At 40.3% G+C, this 19,356-nt stretch overlaps 1 protein-coding gene across 1 annotated transcript; it reads left to right on the forward strand.

Moving 5' to 3' along the window:
• Positions 1 to 3,011: 3,011 nt before the first annotated feature.
• LOC311043545 (hydroperoxide isomerase ALOXE3-like) lies at positions 3,012 to 13,171 on the forward strand. The gene is made up of 14 exons (XM_084054840.1): positions 3,012 to 3,163; positions 3,416 to 3,620; positions 4,053 to 4,134; positions 4,234 to 4,356; positions 4,480 to 4,583; positions 4,809 to 4,981; positions 5,105 to 5,248; positions 5,424 to 5,627; positions 5,952 to 6,038; positions 6,381 to 6,547; positions 8,950 to 9,071; positions 10,594 to 10,694; positions 11,579 to 11,746; positions 12,202 to 13,171. Exons 1-14 carry the CDS (start codon positions 3,017 to 3,019, stop codon positions 12,379 to 12,381), a joined length of 2,007 nt encoding a protein of 668 aa, XP_083910966.1. The 5' UTR covers positions 3,012 to 3,016; the 3' UTR covers positions 12,382 to 13,171.
• Positions 13,172 to 19,356: the final 6,185 nt, after the last annotated feature.

The raw sequence follows: 19,356 nt of genomic DNA on the forward strand, positions 1-19,356 counted from the left end.
GGTGTTAGGTATATTAGAGAGATGCATTATCCCAATTTCCAACACAGAGATATCCTCTTTTAAGTGTTTTTGTTGCTCATAGAATTACATACACAGGTTACAATGACCAATTTATAACTGGATATTCATAATCATTTGAAGTAATTCTGTGCATGTGATTAATTTGGATCTATATGGACAGTTGTGCATATGCCAGCCTAGCTCCACAAGTAAAACCAGAATCATCAGGCCATAATTGATAGCCTAATTGTTAAAGGACGACTTCACCACTTTTCAACATATCTTCATATAATTGGTCCTCACTAATGCTCATGATAAAATTATACAATTTTTTTCTACTTGGTCTGTGTCTCATAGGAGGGCTGTGGACAGTCCAGAAACCGGTCTACCAGTGACATCATCGTTATAGGCAGGATTTTGTTTCTCCAAAAAGATTAAAAAAAATTAATTCAGATTTTTATTAAGGCAAGAACAATGGGATCTATTATTGCATTGCAACTTTCCAGGAATACAAAGCCTGCAGTTTCTATTAGCTTGGATTCCCCATCGATGATGTCACTGGTAGACGGGTTTCTGAACTGTCTACAGCCCTCCTCTGAGACACAGACTGATTAGATTTTTTTTTTTACCATTTTATCATGAGCATTAGTGAGGACCTATTATATGAAGATATGTTGAAAAGTGGTGAAGTCGTCCTTAAAGACTTAGACAGGGGCCATTTTCGAATTGCACAAGTACAAGCAAGCACATGCGATTGATATGGGCACATTTCCTACTAATGATGACTCAACCAGGTAAACCGGTACAGTTTCCCTTGAAATTCTAACTCCCATTTCTGTGGAAGTATTTAAGGGAGGTTTTAGTACATCAAGGTAAATACAGGCTTTTATTTGATGTATGATGACGCATCAATGTTGTCAGTTACTTGGAAGTCGGATGTCTGACCCGGAGTCGGATGTCCGACTTCCAAGTAACTGACAACATTGATGCGTCATCATACATCAAATAAAAGCCTGTATTTACCTTGATGTAGGCTACTAAAACCTCCCTTAAATACACACTATGCTGTGTGCGTGTGTAAAACTGTCATCCTTGAGTTGAATTTCCTTTCTGTTGTCACGCACATTAACAGTATCTGCCATCGATAAAATAAAATATAATACAATCTTCACTTTCCTACATTACTAAATGCATGGTCAGGGACCACATGCAATACCTCCACGGACCACCAGTTGAAAACCCATGATGTAGGCAACAGTGTACAGTAGTCACCGTAGTTAATAATTATGGGATTCAATGGGTTTCCCACATGTAAGTTTAGAACACTGTCCATTCTGCTACCACTACAGACACTACACTGTGCATTTAGCAAGACTGACTACAGTAATACAGTAATGTTCTAATCAATGTGGAGAGCAAAACATCGGACATATTATCAGTTTTAAATGTCATGTTGTTGTATTTGATGGGGAGGGTTAGGGGTGTCAAGATAACACTAATTTCACGATACATACATGATGTTGGGCATATGATATCGATATGATACATTATTAATGTTCTTTTCTCATGTTTCATCAACATTGGCCATCATCTTTAGTTTAAAATAACAATTATAAAGCACTTTAAAAAACAATTACAAAGTGCTTTGTACACACAAATAAATACATTTGTGCAAGCTTAAGGGAGAAGTGAAGTTCTCACTAACTATAAACCCATTGTTTCAGAGGACAGACAGACACTAATATAACAAATATAATTACTATAAATTCCACAAATATTTTTGTCATCTGGACTTTACGAACCAAGTGCAGCCTAGTTATTTCCAACAGCTCAAAAAAAATCTATAATACCAGATACAGTATAATACCATGTAAACAATCTTAGATTAGATGTAGGCCTATTTGAGAGTGCAGACTGGCATAACTGCTTTGACGCATTTCACATTAACGAGCGTCAACGAGCATCAGCTGACACACAACACATCCCCTCTGCAGTGCTTTAGTTTAAACTGAAAGTGACTGGAGTCTGTTTCATTTCTCTCCAAAATATCTTGAATATGATGGAAGACATGATTCATAATTACTGTGATTAAGACTCCTATAACTTTAACCGGCAAAAAAAATAAAGAAAAGAATAATAATTTAAAAAATATTACGATACAGTATGACATCTTGACAATACCTATCGTCACATTTTAATACCAGGATAGGCTATATCGTGGGACAATATATCGTGACACTCCTAGGCGGGGAGGGTTAATCTTTTTTTTTTAATCACTTGGGGAGGGTCATTGATTTTTTTTTAGTCAAAGGGAGGGTCATGGCATTTTAGATCAGGGCACATATATTTTCTCCAGGGGTACCCTTCTTTAAAAATCGACCTGTACCTTAGTGATGACCCCTGTTGTCATCTGGGTGTCATCTGCTGTACCTCCCTTACAGGTGGCTTGTTAGAGTAACCTGGAACACCTGAGAATCAGTTTTATATTTGTCACATGACAGGTTTACAGGTGTAAACCAGTGGCTGAAATGTCTTTCATTTTGTAGTATCCTGTGAAGAAGAGAATGGAAGAGTGAGAGCAAAGAGAAAGAGATAGAAAACAGGTTAAATACATCTAGCTTATGTGATGGCATCATATGCAGGTGTTAGCTATATTAGGTGTAGCAATATGTTCTTTTAGAAACATTAGCTGTTAATGCCCTAGACTAGAGCCTGATTTATATTTGGTTGCGAGCTTTGCCGTGCTCCGAAAATAGCTGATCTACAAGCCCACAATGCTTTGTGAGCTTGCGGCTATTTTCACACAGCCAAGTATAAATTAGGCTTTGTATACAGTAGCTGGCACCAGGTGTTCCTGGTTACTCTAATAAGCCTGCTGCAAAGGAACCAGGGTGCCACAATAACCCATGATGACAACAGGGGTCATCCAACTGGTCATAAGCCTACTTGGATACTTTTATAATATAACAGAATTAATAAGAAGCCTTTTTATTTCTTTATTCCAGACACAGCGATCATGGCTGAGTACAAGCTTGAGGTGTCAACAGGTGACCAGGCATTTGCAGGGACATTAGACTGCGTATATGTCACCTTAATTGGAACTGGAGGAGAGAGTGAACGCACACATTTGGACAATTTTGGCATAGATTTTATTGCTGGAAAGGTAAGCTCATTTAAAGGGATGTGTTGAGTGTTGCCATTTACTTTATTTAAGAAGGAAAGAAAAGGTCATTTTGTCAGCAATGTTTTTTGGAATGCTTGCATCCTTCATTTGTGTTGTTGAAGTACATTTTAGCATTGAATGCTGCTTTAACATAGATAACACTGGCCAGTCTTATCGGTCGGGTGTCTGCCTTGCTCAAAAGAACCTCAACAAGTTTCCCTGACCATTTCTCCCCCTTCTTTTTTCATACAGAAGGGGAACTACACTGTGAAAACCAGTTTACATCTTGGGCAACTTCTATTGGTCAAACTGGAGAAAGATACAACTTTTAAGAAATTAGATGATGCATGGTTCTGTTCTAAGATTGTGGTGACTACTCCAGAGGACGATGTCATCCTTTTCCCATGCTACAGATGGGTGTCCGATGGGGAACAGATAGAGCTGAGAGGAGGGAAAGGTGTGTTCCAAATAAAACAGACACTATAGAGCGCCAAAGTCTGACATCACTGCCGTCAGAGGGCGCTATCCCCCTAGGTTATTATTTTTGTATTGGATTTCCCATAGGGGAATCTTAGATCGTCATATCAGCAGGGTGATTATCAAATGCAACTCATATCATAAACTACACAGAGTCAAATACCTGACAAAATCTCCTGGGTGGTTTATTAATTTTTGGAACACAATTCTTATGACGCGATCTAAGATTCCCCTATGGGAAATCCAATACAAAAAATAACGCCATGACCCAGGGGTAGTGGGAGGAGTGGACTTTGTTACTCTATAATATACACGGTAATTGTGGTCAAACATTCACTCCCATTTTATGTGATGACTCTGATGTTTTCTTGATGTTTTCCATGATATAACTATTAGTCTTCTTTATCCTCAGCCATGAAGGCCTTTGAGGATGACCATCCCCTTCTGACCGACCACCGAAAAAGAGAGTTAATATGTCACAACGACTTGTACCAGTGAGTTTTATGTGTGCACAATTACATACTGCAAGAAGGGTTGTCGTTATAGTGCCAAATATACAAATATTACGTTTTTAATGCTGTCATTCTCTACAGGTGGAAGACATTTGTTCAAAGACTGCCACACATCTCCACTTTTATAGACAGTTCTGTGATCCCTGATGAAGACCGTTTCTCAGCCTCTAAATCTTTAGAATTTGCTTTTGAAAGAGAAATGACGTGAGTCTATATTGTTCAGGATCCCTACATGTACATACTGCATAACAATGCAGAAATAACAATGACAAATGGACCTAGTTTAAAATGTTGATGAAAAATAGTAACTTTTTTTTCTTTTTCCAGTAAGGTTGAACTCAAACTGAAGGGAATGAAAAACTCTACTGAGCAGTGGGAGGACATTGAGGCCATGAAAAGGGTCTTCTGGTTCAAAAAGACACCAATGTCAGGTAAAAATGGACTCTAAAGTTTATAGTGTAACTCACTGGAACATTCCCATTGAAAAACTACAAAGATTATTGCTTACATGCAAGTAGGGTATAATTAGCCATGTTGCATTACAGTACATCCACATCTGAGAATGAAATACTCTCTGACCATTAGGAAACAGAAGCATTTATATAAGGTCTGCAATACATTATAAACAAAACATTTACCAATTGTCATTCCTGTAGAGTATGTCTCCGAACATTGGATGGAGGATGACTTTTATGGATTCCAGTTTCTGAATGGAATCAACCCAAATATGATTCAGCGCTGCTTGGAGCTTCCTCACAACTTTCCAGTTACAGAGGAGATGGTGAAGCCCTTCTTAGACAGCGGTAGCTCTCTCCAGAGGGAAATGGAGGTATGGCGTGTCTTACGGTGTATCACTATTAATTTGAGCAGTTTCAATGAATGTGTTAATGCCTGTGACATCCAGGAGGTACAAATATGTTGTATCTATAATCTAGTTTCTTCTCTCACGCAGAAAGGCAATATATTCCTCTGTGACTACAAGGGATTGGTTGGATTGTCCACTAAGGTGGACAATGGTGAAGTTCTGCCTTTGACACCTGGTCTCTGCTTGTTTTACATGAACCCAGAGAATAAACTGATGCCCATTGCAATTCAGGTATTTCACTGATGAGGTCATTCAGTTACTGTATAGTCACACTGTCAAAGGAATATGAGCATTGTTTGACTACTACTGTACTTTACCAGTGTAAGGACGAGACACAGAGAACATTTCGAGCGTTTTTACATGAAAATGTAAAAGAAAGATCTTTGCTTTCCTTTTAACATCACAGCTAACCCAACAGCCCTCAGAGCAGAATCCAATTTTTCTGCCCAGTGACCCGGAGTGTGACTGGTTGTTGGCCAAGATGTTTGTGAAACATGCAGATGGCATCTACCACCAGTTTGTGTATCATCTATTGAACACTCACTTTTTGGCAGAACCATTCACAGTTGCAACTCTGCGAAGCTTTCCAGTGATTCATCCTCTCTACAAGGTATGGTAGAGATGATATATATATGTGTATATATATATATATATATATATATATATATATATATATATATAGAGAGAGAGAGAGAGAGAGAGAGAGAGAGAGAGAGAGAGAGAGAGAGAGAGAGAGAGAGAGAGAGAGAGAGAGAAGAGTTTTAAATGTCACAACTAGGTCATATGGCTATATAAACATAAACTGTCTAGAAATTTGTGTCAAACTATTTTGCACAATTTAACGTACATTTGAATATTGTACCACTGTGTAGAACATGATTCTGGGTTTGCGATGAATTTTTGACATGGTTCTTCTTCCTTCTTGTCTATCCAGTTGCTGATCCCGCACTTCCGCTACACCTTCCAAATAAATGTTGTTGGCCGCCAAATACTTCTTTCACCTGGAGGACCTTTGTATTCAGTAAGAATAATATTCACCTGTGTCAAACTTGAACTGCTGCTGATTTTCTAAATTGATTTTTATTTTTTAAATTCAACCAGTAAGAGATATTGTCCAAACTAAGGCTCTGTGTCCAACACAGTGTTTTTCTCAGCTGAAAAAGCAAAGTGCTCTCATCCAAAAACACCCAGAGTTGAAAATATTTCAACTTCTCGAGCCGATACAAATGCCAGATGTGAATGCGCAGCGCAGAATAGATGTTCAGCGCGGCGTTCTCATTGAAAACAATTCTAAACACAAAAAGGATGAAACGCCTTGGTCTACACAGTCCCTAACCTTGTCTAATGCTCATTATTTATTTAGACTTCGCTAACACCAGAGGGTCTCATGGAGCTCATGGGAAGGGCTCATTCTGAAACAACCTACAGCTCCCTCTGTCTGCCAGAGAACATCAGAGCACGAGGACTGGAGTCTGTCCCAAACTTCTACTACAGAGATGATGGACTGAAGCTGTGGAATATCATCAACAGGTGATCATTAACCATTGTTGTGTGACCCTCATTGAACTAAGCACGTTGGAAGACCGCACTCATTTAGATTGCAGGTCCTTACCAGACCACTGCTACGGCCCTTTAACAACTTTAACCCCTGCATCTCTATTTTGGACATTAGGGAAAAAAAGTAACGACAGAAAGAAACAAATCCGGAAATATTTTGAAAATAATGTACTATATTTGTTTCTGCAAGGCCGAAAGGCATGGCGAGAGAGTATGTTTTGCACCCTGTCCATCCGTCCTTCTGTCCGTCGGTGAGCAGGTAATCTCCGGCACCGTTGGCTTGATCGCAGCGAAACTGTGCACACACTCCCTGGATGGGCCTGTTATAGCGCCACCAGGAGGTGGCACTTTTTGACAGTACTCCTACAGATTTTGTCCAAACGTCACACGAATCGGTACACAGTATCTCTATAGTCATTACACAAAACGGTCTTTCAGATTTTTCATATTCCATCCTGATTGGCTAAAAATGGCTTCCAAAGTTTGCAGGAGTGCTCCGTTTTGAACAAAATGCCTCAATTCATGAACACAGTGTGCAATTTCCGTGAAATATTGCACACACATTCCCACTAGGCAGAGGAAGAAATGCCACTTGAAAATGTTCAAATCAGCCTCATGGTGGCGCTATAACAGGCCGATTCATGTTTTTACCTATAACTGCACCAATCTGTGTAAAACTGTATGTACTCCTTAGAGGCCAGGGAAAAACCTTTGCCCTGCATTTTTCACGTCTGCCTTTTATAGCGCCACCAGAAGGCCGACTTATATAAAACTTTTTTTTTATATTACTCCTTCAGATGTTTTCCAAATTTCACACAAATCGGTAGACATTGATCTCTATAGTCATGTGATCAAGACGGATCTGTTTGATTTTTCATATTCCATCCTGATTGTCTAAGATTGACATCTAAAGTTTACAGGAGTGGCCCGTTTTGAACAAAATGTTGCAAATCATGAACGCAGCGTCCGATTGCGGTGAAACTTTGCACGCACATTTGCACTACGTTGAGGAACAAATTTCAACATTGCCCTATTACAGCGCCACCAGGAGGCAGACTTATATAAAACATTTGTTTGATATTACTCCTTCAGATTTGATCCAAACATCATGCAAATCGGTTCACATGATTTCTTTAGTCAAAGGATCAAGACGGATCCTTCCAATCCGCCTGATTGTTCACATTCCAGCCTGATTGGCGAATTCCAAACATTGCTGGCCCACACTAACCTACCTGACCTGGTGGAGACCTGTGCTCCGAGGAGTACTTTTTCTAGTTTTGTGGTATTTTTGTGGTTAAGTGGCTTGGGGAATAGTAGTCTTGTCAATTTGTGGCTTGACCCAAAATAAATTGAGATTAAGAGATGTTTTAATCATCCTTAGGGTCATCCAAATAACATATTAAAAGTTTTCTAATACATACTTAGTGGATCAAGGTAAATTTAGTGGTTGAAATTTGGGCCTTTCATGCCTTCAGCGTCACACAAATGAGGTTAAATTGGCGTCTAAGATGGCTGCAGGGGTCTTTAAATTGCTATATCTCAATTGAAAAAATGTATACAAAAGATTTTTCTATTTATTGTGGTACCTCTATGCATGCTTAAGAACAGACTAAAAACCTAGGAAAATATACCCCCCAGAACGGTGTAATTTCATTTTACTCCCACATGAGCAGTGTGGCACAAACTAAGTGCCAAATGCGGCAAACAAATGGGTGTTGGGGTATTGGTACCCCAAATACAAGCATAAGAAATTAAAATATCCTCTCAAAAAGTGTTTTATTGGAAAGATTGACCCCCAAAACTCAATGAAATACACCAAATATGTTGGATAACTCTACATAAACCCTCCAATATCTAACACCATTTGACCAAGACTGCACCGTTTTTAAACCCTCAAAACTTTGCTTTTGACCTTGACAAAAGTAGGTTCCACTAAATCCATGAAGGAAAACTTTTAATATATGATGTAGGAGGGTATTGGGACCAATAAAAACATTGCAATCATATTACTATTGCAATTTCTTTTGGTTGGGCCTTTCTTTTGGCTTAGATTGCTGGCCTATAGTTGCAAGGGCAGGAGGATGTGTTACACATGACATACAGTCGCACCCAGGAGCCACTTGATGTGATAACATGTTCTTGTATCATTTGACTTCCTTGTTGTTTATTTCTCTGAATTTTCTTTTTGGGAAATGTATGAAGTGAGGTTTTATGAAAGCTATTAAAGAGAGTGATGAGCTTTTGGTGTTGACACCAATATCTATCAATTTTATGACATAATGTTATATAATTATCTATTTCATCTGCATAGAAATGTATATAACTATAAGTTTAGGCCAGTGATATTTAAATACTTGTCATAAATGTATCTACAGCTTTGTGAGGGCAATAGTGGAGCACTATTACCCCTCAGACAGTGATGTGTGTAGAGACTCTGAACTCCAGGACTGGATCAACGAGATATTCACCAAAGCCTTCTTAGGAAACAAAAGCTCAGGTATATTACTTTTCCTTCAATCAACGATAATGCTATTTACAGTAAACAGCAAACCTACGGTATGCTGTTGACAACTAGTTAACATACAGTAGTAAACATAATCTTTAAACAGTTGTAAAGCTTTGTTTAATGTTGCATTTACAGTATATGGCAAGTGCTTCACAGGACCTTTTTACATGTGTCTAAAAGCCGGACTAAAGCCTCCTAGAGGCTGTGCTTCTCCTGACACCGACTGAAGCGTTTGAACCGATTGATATTCATTCTCAGACATGGTCTAATATGGCTTCCAAGTGGATCTCGGAAGTCATGTGGCCAGCCTATGACATCATCGATTAAAGTTTTAATAAGTAAAAGTCCAAAAGTAAATAGAAAAAGAAAAACTTCCCAGTAGACAGGAAATAGTGGCCATATGTCCATGTTGTGCGTTGAACTGTGCACAAAGCATTTCATGGGCACTAACTTTTCCATCTGTGCCGCGATTGTCATATTGGGGACATGAGGGGCACTCGGGTGGTCCAGTGGTAAAGTAGGTGCCCACTACCATGGAGTGTCGGGTTCGAATCCACTGTGGTACATCTAGCTTTGTCTATACGAACAGTCGAACACAATTGGCCCGTGTTCGGTTCGGGGGTGGGAAGCCGGGCGGGGAGGGTGAATGGGAAATAAAAAAGAGCCCCGAGTGGCATCTTTATCCCTCACCTCCGAATGCACACAGCCAGTAGGCTGTGTGCATTCACATAATAGGTTTTATATTCTTTGAAATACTTTTTTATTTAATGTACGTGAATGGGTGTTGGATTGGGCTCAACCCATTTAGACATGGAACCCCATTACTTAAATATACCTTTCAAGCCGGGAACCCCTTTTATGTACAGTATATAGCAACATCATGTTTTCTTCTTTTTTTTTAAAAATAAATATTTAACGTTTTTCAGAAAACTTAGGTCAGGATTTAGAAGGCGTTTTTAGAATCGGCCTCAGGTCTAAATAGGTTAAACCTTACACAAATATGAGTCCATGTGACATAGATACAGCATTCAACTTGATTATTGACTTGACCGTTGACCTTTTCATCCCCATAGTTAATCATCTTCAAGGTGGCCTGCTAAGCATTCCCTTCATGTTTCTTGATAATTTTCAAACAAACATACAAACTGACAGGACCGATTACAATACACTGTCACGCATTGCTGCAGGTACTGAACTGTAGTTGACAAGACACCGTCGAAGGTCCTGAAGATCTGAGAGAGAGATCTATTTTACTGATTTAGTGAAAATTTACTGATAGTGGTGCCAGGCCAATGCCTTGTAAAATGAACTTTCAAGTTTTGACTTTACTTTTATTCATATTATATATATTTTTTTAAACAAAAAAACATGGATTTGTGAATAGTACCACCAAGTGAATTGGTGGTATTTCTCAATTGGAAAATGCATGAAAATGCTAAGAAGTCAAGGCTCTAATAAATACTGAATGCCCAAGCTTCAAGATTAAAATGTCTGTTGATGTTGATCTAAACAGGGATTCCTGCAGCCTTTCACACTGTGGAGGAAGTGATCAAGTTCATAACCATGCTGATCTTTAATGTGTCAGGTCAACATGCTGCAGTCCACAATGGGCAGGTAAGATGAGAAATGATTTAAATTAAAACGTCCTTGTTGCAAAAAAACACACAGGTGTTAATCCAGCAAACAAAATGGTTCAGGGCCAAACACCCAAAGGGTGCCTTTTTTGTATAGAACAATCACACATTGCAGATTACACATTAAATGATAGAAATCTGTTAAGTATGATGCACAGGATCTACTGACAGGGTCAGTTGTCTGGGTCACATACACATTGTAAAGTCATATTTTGGACTGTGATAGTATGCAACACTATGTGTTCACTCCCAAAGATGTCTCCTATAGCCTCTCTACGTTGGTTGCACGCACCACCATCCAGAGTCCTGTATTATATCTCTTTGCCACATGAATGACAGAAATATGGAGGAAGGTATTAGATCAAACCTCCTGGCAGATTTGTGCTCTACTGAGGGCACCTTAAAATGTGCATAATGACCCCAAAAGACATGTTTGCAGTAGTTGTTGAAGCATACTTTTACATGCTGCTTTAGTTTGGCTGGTTTTGTCAACTTAGCCACTAAGTGGCTATTTATAAGTGGATTTCACTTCACCACATCTCACAACCCAATGCAATGGCTAAGATAAGATAAGACCTTCATTGATCCCGTGAGGGAAATTAAGTCGCCATGGACAGTACATCAGCTAAAAAAATCACACCCAGTGTGAGTGCCATATATACAGTATATGCACCTACAATATACAACACTATCACACCCTCAGCAGTGCCTGTTGAACTGCTTGTTTCTTGGCAATTAGTCTACTGAGCGAGCTGAGTGACCATTGTGTGCCTTGTTATATACAGTATATATCTTCATAGCTAGCGGCACAAAGGACTATCTGAGTCTGTTGTAAATATGTGCATTCTCTCATCTCAATTTTAGTTTGACTATGCATGGGTCCCAAACTCCCCTCTCCTACTGCGTAAAGCTCCTCCAACCATTAAGGGACAGTCTAGCATGAAGACGATGTTTGAGACACTTCCGACAGTTGGAGAGACAGTTGGATTTTTGGCAGCAGATTGGGTACTCACCAAGAAATACACGGACTCTGTAAGTTTTACTAGGCATGGTTGAATCATGTTGCCATCATGACTGATAAGCAGTAGCTGTGAGACTTTGTTTTCAGTGGTGGAAAGTACATTTTCTAAAGTACAGTACTTATTTAAAATTCTGGGGCACTAATACTTTACTTGAGTAGTACTGTATGTACAGTAGTTACTACACTAGTTACTTTCTAGATTAGATTTTTAATACAAAACATACATTACCCACATAAGCCTATGTTATTTGTTGTGATTTGAAACAAGTTTCATCAACAAGCTAGATTGTCTATTTTGGGTACTTTTACTTTTGGTACTTAGGTATATATTGATGCCAATACTTTGAACTTTTATTCAAGTAACATTTTGAATACTCCTTTTACTTGTAACAGAGTATTTCTACTTTTACTTAAGTAACACATCTGAGAACTTCTTCCACCTCTGGTTGTTTTCCATCTTTTCCAGATTCCCCTGGGTTTATATCCTGATGAACACTTTGATGAGCCTGCCCCAAAGCAGATGATCAAGGAATTCCAAGCAGAGCTCTCCTTCCTCAGTGAGGCTATTGCAGCAAGAAACACAGGACTGGTAGTGCCTTACAACTACTTAAACCCTACCGAACTAGAGAATAGTATAACCATTTAGTCTGGGGGTTGGCGACAGGGCCTTTCTGTGTGGAGTTTGCATGTTCTCCCCGTGTCCCCTACGGTAGGTACCCTCACAAAAAACATGCAGTAATCCTGGTCTCTATACTGCCTCCCCGTGGTCAGCCGGGCGCCTGATTGAGGGGAAAGGAACTGGTTGGAATAACGTGTTCCTTCCACGTGCTACGTCCATCCGGGGAAACTCAGGTGATAAGAAGCGGCTTGCTAGATCCTCATGCATTCAAGGAGGCATGAGCTCAGTTCTGGGCTCTCCCTAGGCTGGCAGAGGGAGAGTAGCGCCCAGGATTACATAGGAAATTGGCACTGGGTGAAAAAATGGGTTCCAAAATCATGGGATAAAAATAAATAAATAATAATAATAAAAAAACATTTAGTCTGGGAGTAAAGCATAACATTGCTTAACTCCCTGTGACCCTGATGAAGACATTGGTCACATTGGTCATATTTAGCCACCTAATGAAGCATTTTTAATTATTCTACATCAGAAAACAGAGTATGTTTAGACCACATCCCCTTACCGTTTTACTGTAAGGCTTATTATTGCCTATTTTTAAATCTACAGTTAATCATCATTCAGACCATTGTTCATGATTATATCATTATTTCAGATGAATTGTGTAGTTTCATTCAACATATAGGCTACATTAACTATTTATGGAAATGCATCGACAAGAGCGGTCAAAATTTTGGTTTCAAAGTATGGTTGTTTGGTTTAATGAATAAAGGTAAACTAATAATGGTCAATCTTTTTCTATTCCACGTAAAATTCATGATATGCTCTACTAAATTAAGAAAGTAAGCAAAGTAAGCATTACCACCAATCAGGTGCTGTTCTTTTTTAGATTTTAATGTTTGAGTTTTGACTTTGTGTGTTTTTCATAATATTCTGACGTGTATGCATGAGGTATATCTTTATGCTATTTGTCTTATTTTGTAACCTTATACACTTTGGCCGTATTTGCTCCAGAAGAGATTGGTACCATTTGTTCCATAATTGCAATAAAATAAAAGTAAAAAATAAAAAGGAAATGATGTAGTGCAAAAGTATAATCGAATACAATTGAAAGAATTGCTGGCACCCAAGATAAGAGAATAGACAACGGGAATTTGTTCAGGCAAATACATTTCAAAACTAGGAGCATCGCAATCACAATAATCAAAGGGCCAAGTAGGCCTACTGCACTGCCAGTTTTTCTGTTGGGTGTATGCCAGACAGCACTGACCTTACATGTCAGATATTTACAAGCAGTCTAAAAGTTTGTTTCATGGTCTTGTGGTGTGCTTTGATGAGTGTATCGAGTCTTTTATGAACAGTGATATAGCCTCACTACAACAGTAATACAGTAACTTCTCGGCTCAACTAATGACCAGATTATAAAAATAAATACAACATAGGTATTCTGTAAGAGTAACCACACAGAGTCCAAGAATAGTCCTTTTAAAAAAAAAAAAATCTAAATTCTAATCCCGGTTTAATTCCCCGAAGAGAGCACTGTGTGAAAATAAGCATTATGGAATTTTCTAAACAGCATTGAATCATAGTGTTCTGTGAAACACAAAGCAAAGTAAGACTACCAATATTTGTACATTTTACCAAATGAGTAGGTAGTATCTGGACACTGGTGACACACACTGTCTTTAGCGGAAGGCCTCACGATGTACAGAAAGTATGTTCCAGCCAGAGTAGAACATTGTGACAGGTACAATTAATGGCTAGCTCAGACTCACACACACACACACACACACACACACACACACACACACACACACACACACACACACACACACACACACACACACACACACACACACACACACACACACACACACACACACACACACACACACACACACACACACACACACACACACACAGTACAGAGATGTACTGTAGCACACACCTAGCTCCGTGCACATCCAATACACACGTGGCACGAAAGCAACGTATGCAAGTGCATACACACACATGTGAAGTCTAGATATAAATACTGTGAAGACAAAGAAACCCCGCCTCTGGTACGCGGCCCCTTCCAACAGCTACACCATGCAGCAAGGCTGACTCCTGTACTCTGTGCTCTGTTTTTATCCAATAAACCAACTTAAGGAACTTGTACACAACACCTCACGTTGTGATACGATGTGAACAGCATTTTCACTAATCAGGGTCACTCAAGTGCAACGTTTGCAAATTCTAGTTTTGTATTTTGAATAGGTCTATATCCCTAGATGATATTTGATCATGATAGCCTTTCCCAAGTGGTAGCTTAGTCACAGTTATCAGTCTTCAAAGACACCAACCATATTCAAATAATGAAGAAAGTGTGACACTTTTTTGGAACAGAACATGTGATACAGAGGGGGGGGGGGGGGAATCATTTTCTCTCTTTCATTCACTTTAATAATAATACAAAAAATAATAATAATAGTAGCTTGAATTTATATAGCGCCTTTCAAAAACAATGAACAACCAACAGACAAACTAACAAACAAAACAACAAACAACTATATGCCATAAGCCTGAGAGAATAGGTGTCTTTTCAAGACACGCAGCCTTAAGAGTCCAGTGTTGCACGAGCATGGAGCAGGAGCATGACCAATCCCTATTGGGAGAGAGTTCCACAGGGTGGGGGCTGCCACACTGAAGACTCTGTCCCCGACAGAGCCTTCAGAACAAGGTTCAGAACATGGTTTGCTTGTTTGCCTTGGGGACAGAGAGGAGGTCCAAGTCTGTGGACCACAGGGTCCGTGACAGAGTCGGTTTATGGCGTAGGCTTGAGAGGTACTTGATGATGATCAAGTACCTCTGATCATCATCATCATCATAACTGTCATACCAATATCAATTCTTCAGCATTCGTCATCGTCATCATTATCATCATCATAATCAATCAGTTCCACTTCATCTTCCTCCTCTTCCTTCTGATTGCTGCAGGTTTGTAGCTTGCACATTTCTGTGCACTTTAATTTGTTGGCAAGGCAGGAACAGTCTGGAAGCTTGCAGGTCCGTACACACTTGCAGGCCATACGTTCCAGGACAGCCATTGGTGCTGAGGCTGACAGGCTGGTGGTAAATGCTAAATGTACGTTTTTATCCAAAGTGCTTTACATAGATTGTACATTACATTCACCCATTCACACACACATTCACACACCGATGGCAGAGGAAACCATGCAAGGCACCAACCTGCTCAGAGCAATTAGGGGTTCAATGTCTTGCTCAAGGACACTTCGACACTAACTCTGGGGGAGCCCGGGATCGAACTAGGAACCTTCCAGTTCACTCTACCCGGCCACTCTACCCCTGAGCCACTGCCGCCCCATGGTGGTGCATGTGGAGTGGGCTGTTCATGTGAAACAGTGCAAGAGAGTTGTCATAGTCTCCAATGACACACACATTCACATTACTGCTATACTACACCCCATATACTTACTTCCAAGCACTGGGGATGAAGGAGATCTGGCAGCAGTATGGCACTGGTGAGAAGCGGCGCATCATCCCACTGCATCAAGCAGTCTCTCATCTTGGAGCACCACTAGCCAAGACAGTGATCAAGGCACATATCCTGACTGGAGATGACTGCATGAGTAAGGTGGGGACCAAACATGCAGCTATGGCTTTTGACCCAGTGCAATATCTGACAATCTTTGGAGAGGCAGACACCTTGACCGAACAAGACACAGCGTTGACAGAGAAGTACTTGGTGCGTGTCTGGGCAGGGTCCAGTTCAAGTACAACAGCAAGACATTTGATGACCTCAGGGTAGAAAACTATACCAGTGCCAGTGCTGGAATGGATGCTCTCCCTCCCACAAGTAGTGTGATCAGAGGCCACATCCAAGGTGTCTTTCTGGTGCATAGGGCTTGCGACCTGTTGCGACAGCCAAGGAACCTCAGGCAAGACTAGCACCAATGGAACATGGATTGGAGGAGCACTTTGGTACACTTCTGCCAAGTGTCTGAAGGCCTTACCACCAAGTCTGCTCACAGTATGCAAGTATTCAGGCAAGTGTGACACTCGCCGATGTGGGTGCCGTGCTGCTGGAGTTCCATGCATCATATTCTGCCATGGAAAACATTTTAAAATCCATCCTGTAAAAGTCCATCACAATAACCAGCATGCACACATATGGTGCACTTTGAGAGGAATTGTTATTTGATTTTGAGTTACGATTTTATTTGTATATCATTTTGTAGGTCTATATCACTCTTATTTGCTCATTTCAACACCCAATTAAAATAAAAGTTAAAGGAGGATATTTATAATTGTTATATATCTCATGTGTATGTCTTTGTTATAAATAAAACAAATCATTATTGAGTAATTGAGCTCCTGAAAAATTGCATTTACTTACATATTTCAATGACAAGATGCTCCTTAATGGTCAAAACAATATCAGAAAGGAATTATAAATGCCAGAATTAGTTTAATTAGTTTTATTACACCTGTTTTTATTCCTAACAATGGCCAAGTTATGGCCACGGTCTTTGAAATAACAAGATGACCTTGACCATGACCTTTCAAGGTCAACATCACCCAAAGTGGTCATAACAGAAATGAATTCCCCACCCCACAATTAGTCAACATGGAGGTATTGCATGTGTATATACACTCAGAAACAAAAAAAGTTGGATTTTCATCATAGCCGACGGCGGCCATTTTTGATTTGGCCATTGCGCCATTCGTGGCACTATGGCGGATGAGCACCTCTGTGATTTTTCATGTCTAGGTACCCATTGACTTCAAGTGAGAAATTCTCCTAACACCAAATTGGTTCTATGTATAGGCCAGGTACAGAACTACTGTGCAGATAATGTGGGGAGATAATGGCAAAAACATGAATGTCCTAAAAAAGTATTAAAGCTACTCATTTGAAAAGGCTATAATGTTTCAAAGTACTTATATGGACCCTACAAACAAAATGGTGCCAAAGAGATTTTGCCACCTTACGTGTCCCTGACTTCTCGTCTGGCCCATGGACTATATTGCAATGTGGTCCCAGGCACAAACACCGCTCTCAGCTGTAACATCTGTAAACATCTGTAACGAGTTGCAACATGCAGAAGACCCGAAGGGCCCATGACTTATTAGTTTATTAGTGTTTGCGTCTCTCTCTCTCTCTCTCTCACACACACACACACACACACACACACACACACACACACACACACACACACACACACACACATTGAGACATTCCTGAATGTCTCATAAATTTTCTTATCTACTGTGGTCATTATGTAGTTTGTCTTTGCCTTTAATTCTGGCCGTATAGACCAGTAGCGTTGCTGGGTATACATGATATATATATTTTTTTTTTAAATAATTTTTATCCCACGATTTTGTAACCCACATTTTTTTCACCCAGTGCCAATTGCCTATGTAATCCTGGGCACTACCTACCCTCTGCCAGCCTAGGGAGAGCCCAAGCTGAAGCTCATGCCTCCTTCAATGCATGAGGAGCAAGCAGGCCGCTTCTTATCACCCGACAGGGGGGAGTTTCCCTGGTTGGACATAGCGCGTGGAAGGAACACGTTATTCCAACCAGTTCCCTTCTCCTTCATCAGGCGCCCCGGCTGACCAGGGGGAGGCAGTATAGTGACCAGGATTACTACATGTTTTTGTGAGGGTATTAACTACCCGCTAGGAGACACGGGGAGAACATGCAAACTCCACACAGAGTAGGCCCTTTCACCAACCCCACCTAGGGTATGGGCGCCGATGACGTGGAGGAGAGAACACGCCCCCAGCGCCCACAGCTTCCCTGGCGGGAATCGAACCCAGGACCTTCTAGCTGTGAGGCGACAGCGCTACCGACTGCGCCACCGTGCCCCTGGGTATACATGATATATTAATAGATTTGTGCCCCCCACCTCCTAACCCATCCCTGATACTCCACTGAGGGACGGGTACCAATTCGTCCGATACTCCACTGAGGGACGGGTAGGGGCCTGTTCTAGCAATTCGTCCGATACTCCACTAAGAGGGACGGGTAGGGGCCTGCACGTGCTACCAATTCGTCCGATACTCCACTGAGAGGGCTTTGTTTGGCGGGTGGGGGCCTGCACGATTATATTTTATATGTGACTGGGTACAATGCTTTATGCCGCAAGTTGGCATTTTTCATTTTTTACAGATTATTAAAGTACAGAATATAAGCTTTTATATGATGTATCATTCATTGAAATCGGAACATATTTGAAGAAGATGTGCTCATTTGAATCTGGTTATCTATAATAGTGCAAACTGAGATAATCCCTTGTAAAGAATTGTCACTTCGAGCACCTCTCAGCTCCAGGTAATGGGCGTGAACAATGGGTAATTTATTCAGCCTAGCCACTCCTCTAATCACTCCCCCATTGACACTTTTCAGTCGAGGTCTATGAAAACAAGCCCAAAAGAAACGACCAGTTTCACCCAAGTAGCCCTATTAAATCAGATATTTTTAAAAAGTATCTTGAAAGCAAGCCCAAATAAGCAGAGGTGGAAAAGTACTCATTCTCTACTTAAGTAAAAGTACCAATACTGCAATATAAAAATACTCCGTTACAAGTGAAAGTCCAGTATTCAAAATGTACTACAAGCTCACAACGCGTAATCCGATCGGTGGCCATTTTATCCATTTGCTTTCAACTACGCGACCGCATCGGTTATGAGGTGTATTGCACTCTGATACATTATAACTCTATGAGAAAATGGCCGCCGATCGGATTAAAATGCTTTTTATTGCACAATGCTGAAGATACGGGTACTTATACCCACCCGAAGTGAATTGTAACATCTGTGGCCATGGGGTAAGCACTTTATATTTGAAATCTGAACGTTTATGTTAGATGTACAGGCTGTAAATGAACAAAGTGCAAACGCCATGTTGCAGTTCAACAAAGACGTCACGACCACAGTGGTGGAAAGTAACTAAGTACATTTACTCAAGTACTGTACTTAAGCTCACAACAC

The sequence above is a fragment of the Gymnoscopelus microlampas genome (genome assembly GCF_963454915.1).
Source record: "Gymnoscopelus microlampas genome assembly, chromosome: 4".
Lineage (NCBI taxonomy): Eukaryota > Metazoa > Chordata > Actinopteri > Myctophiformes > Myctophidae > Gymnoscopelus > Gymnoscopelus microlampas.

What these genes read in the sequence shown, in the direction of transcription:
- LOC311043545 (XM_084054840.1), top strand. Translation starts at nt 3,017, where the DNA reads ATGGCTGAGTACAAGCTTGAGGTGTCAACAGGTGACCAGGCATTTGCA. An exon ending in TGTCACAACGACTTGTACCA is followed by an intron (nt 4,135 to 4,233) that starts GTGAGTTTTATG and finishes CATTCTCTACAG; the next exon opens with GTGGAAGACATTTGTTCAAA. An exon ending in CTTAGGAAACAAAAGCTCAG is followed by an intron (nt 9,072 to 10,593) that starts GTATATTACTTT and finishes TGATCTAAACAG; the next exon opens with GGATTCCTGCAGCCTTTCAC.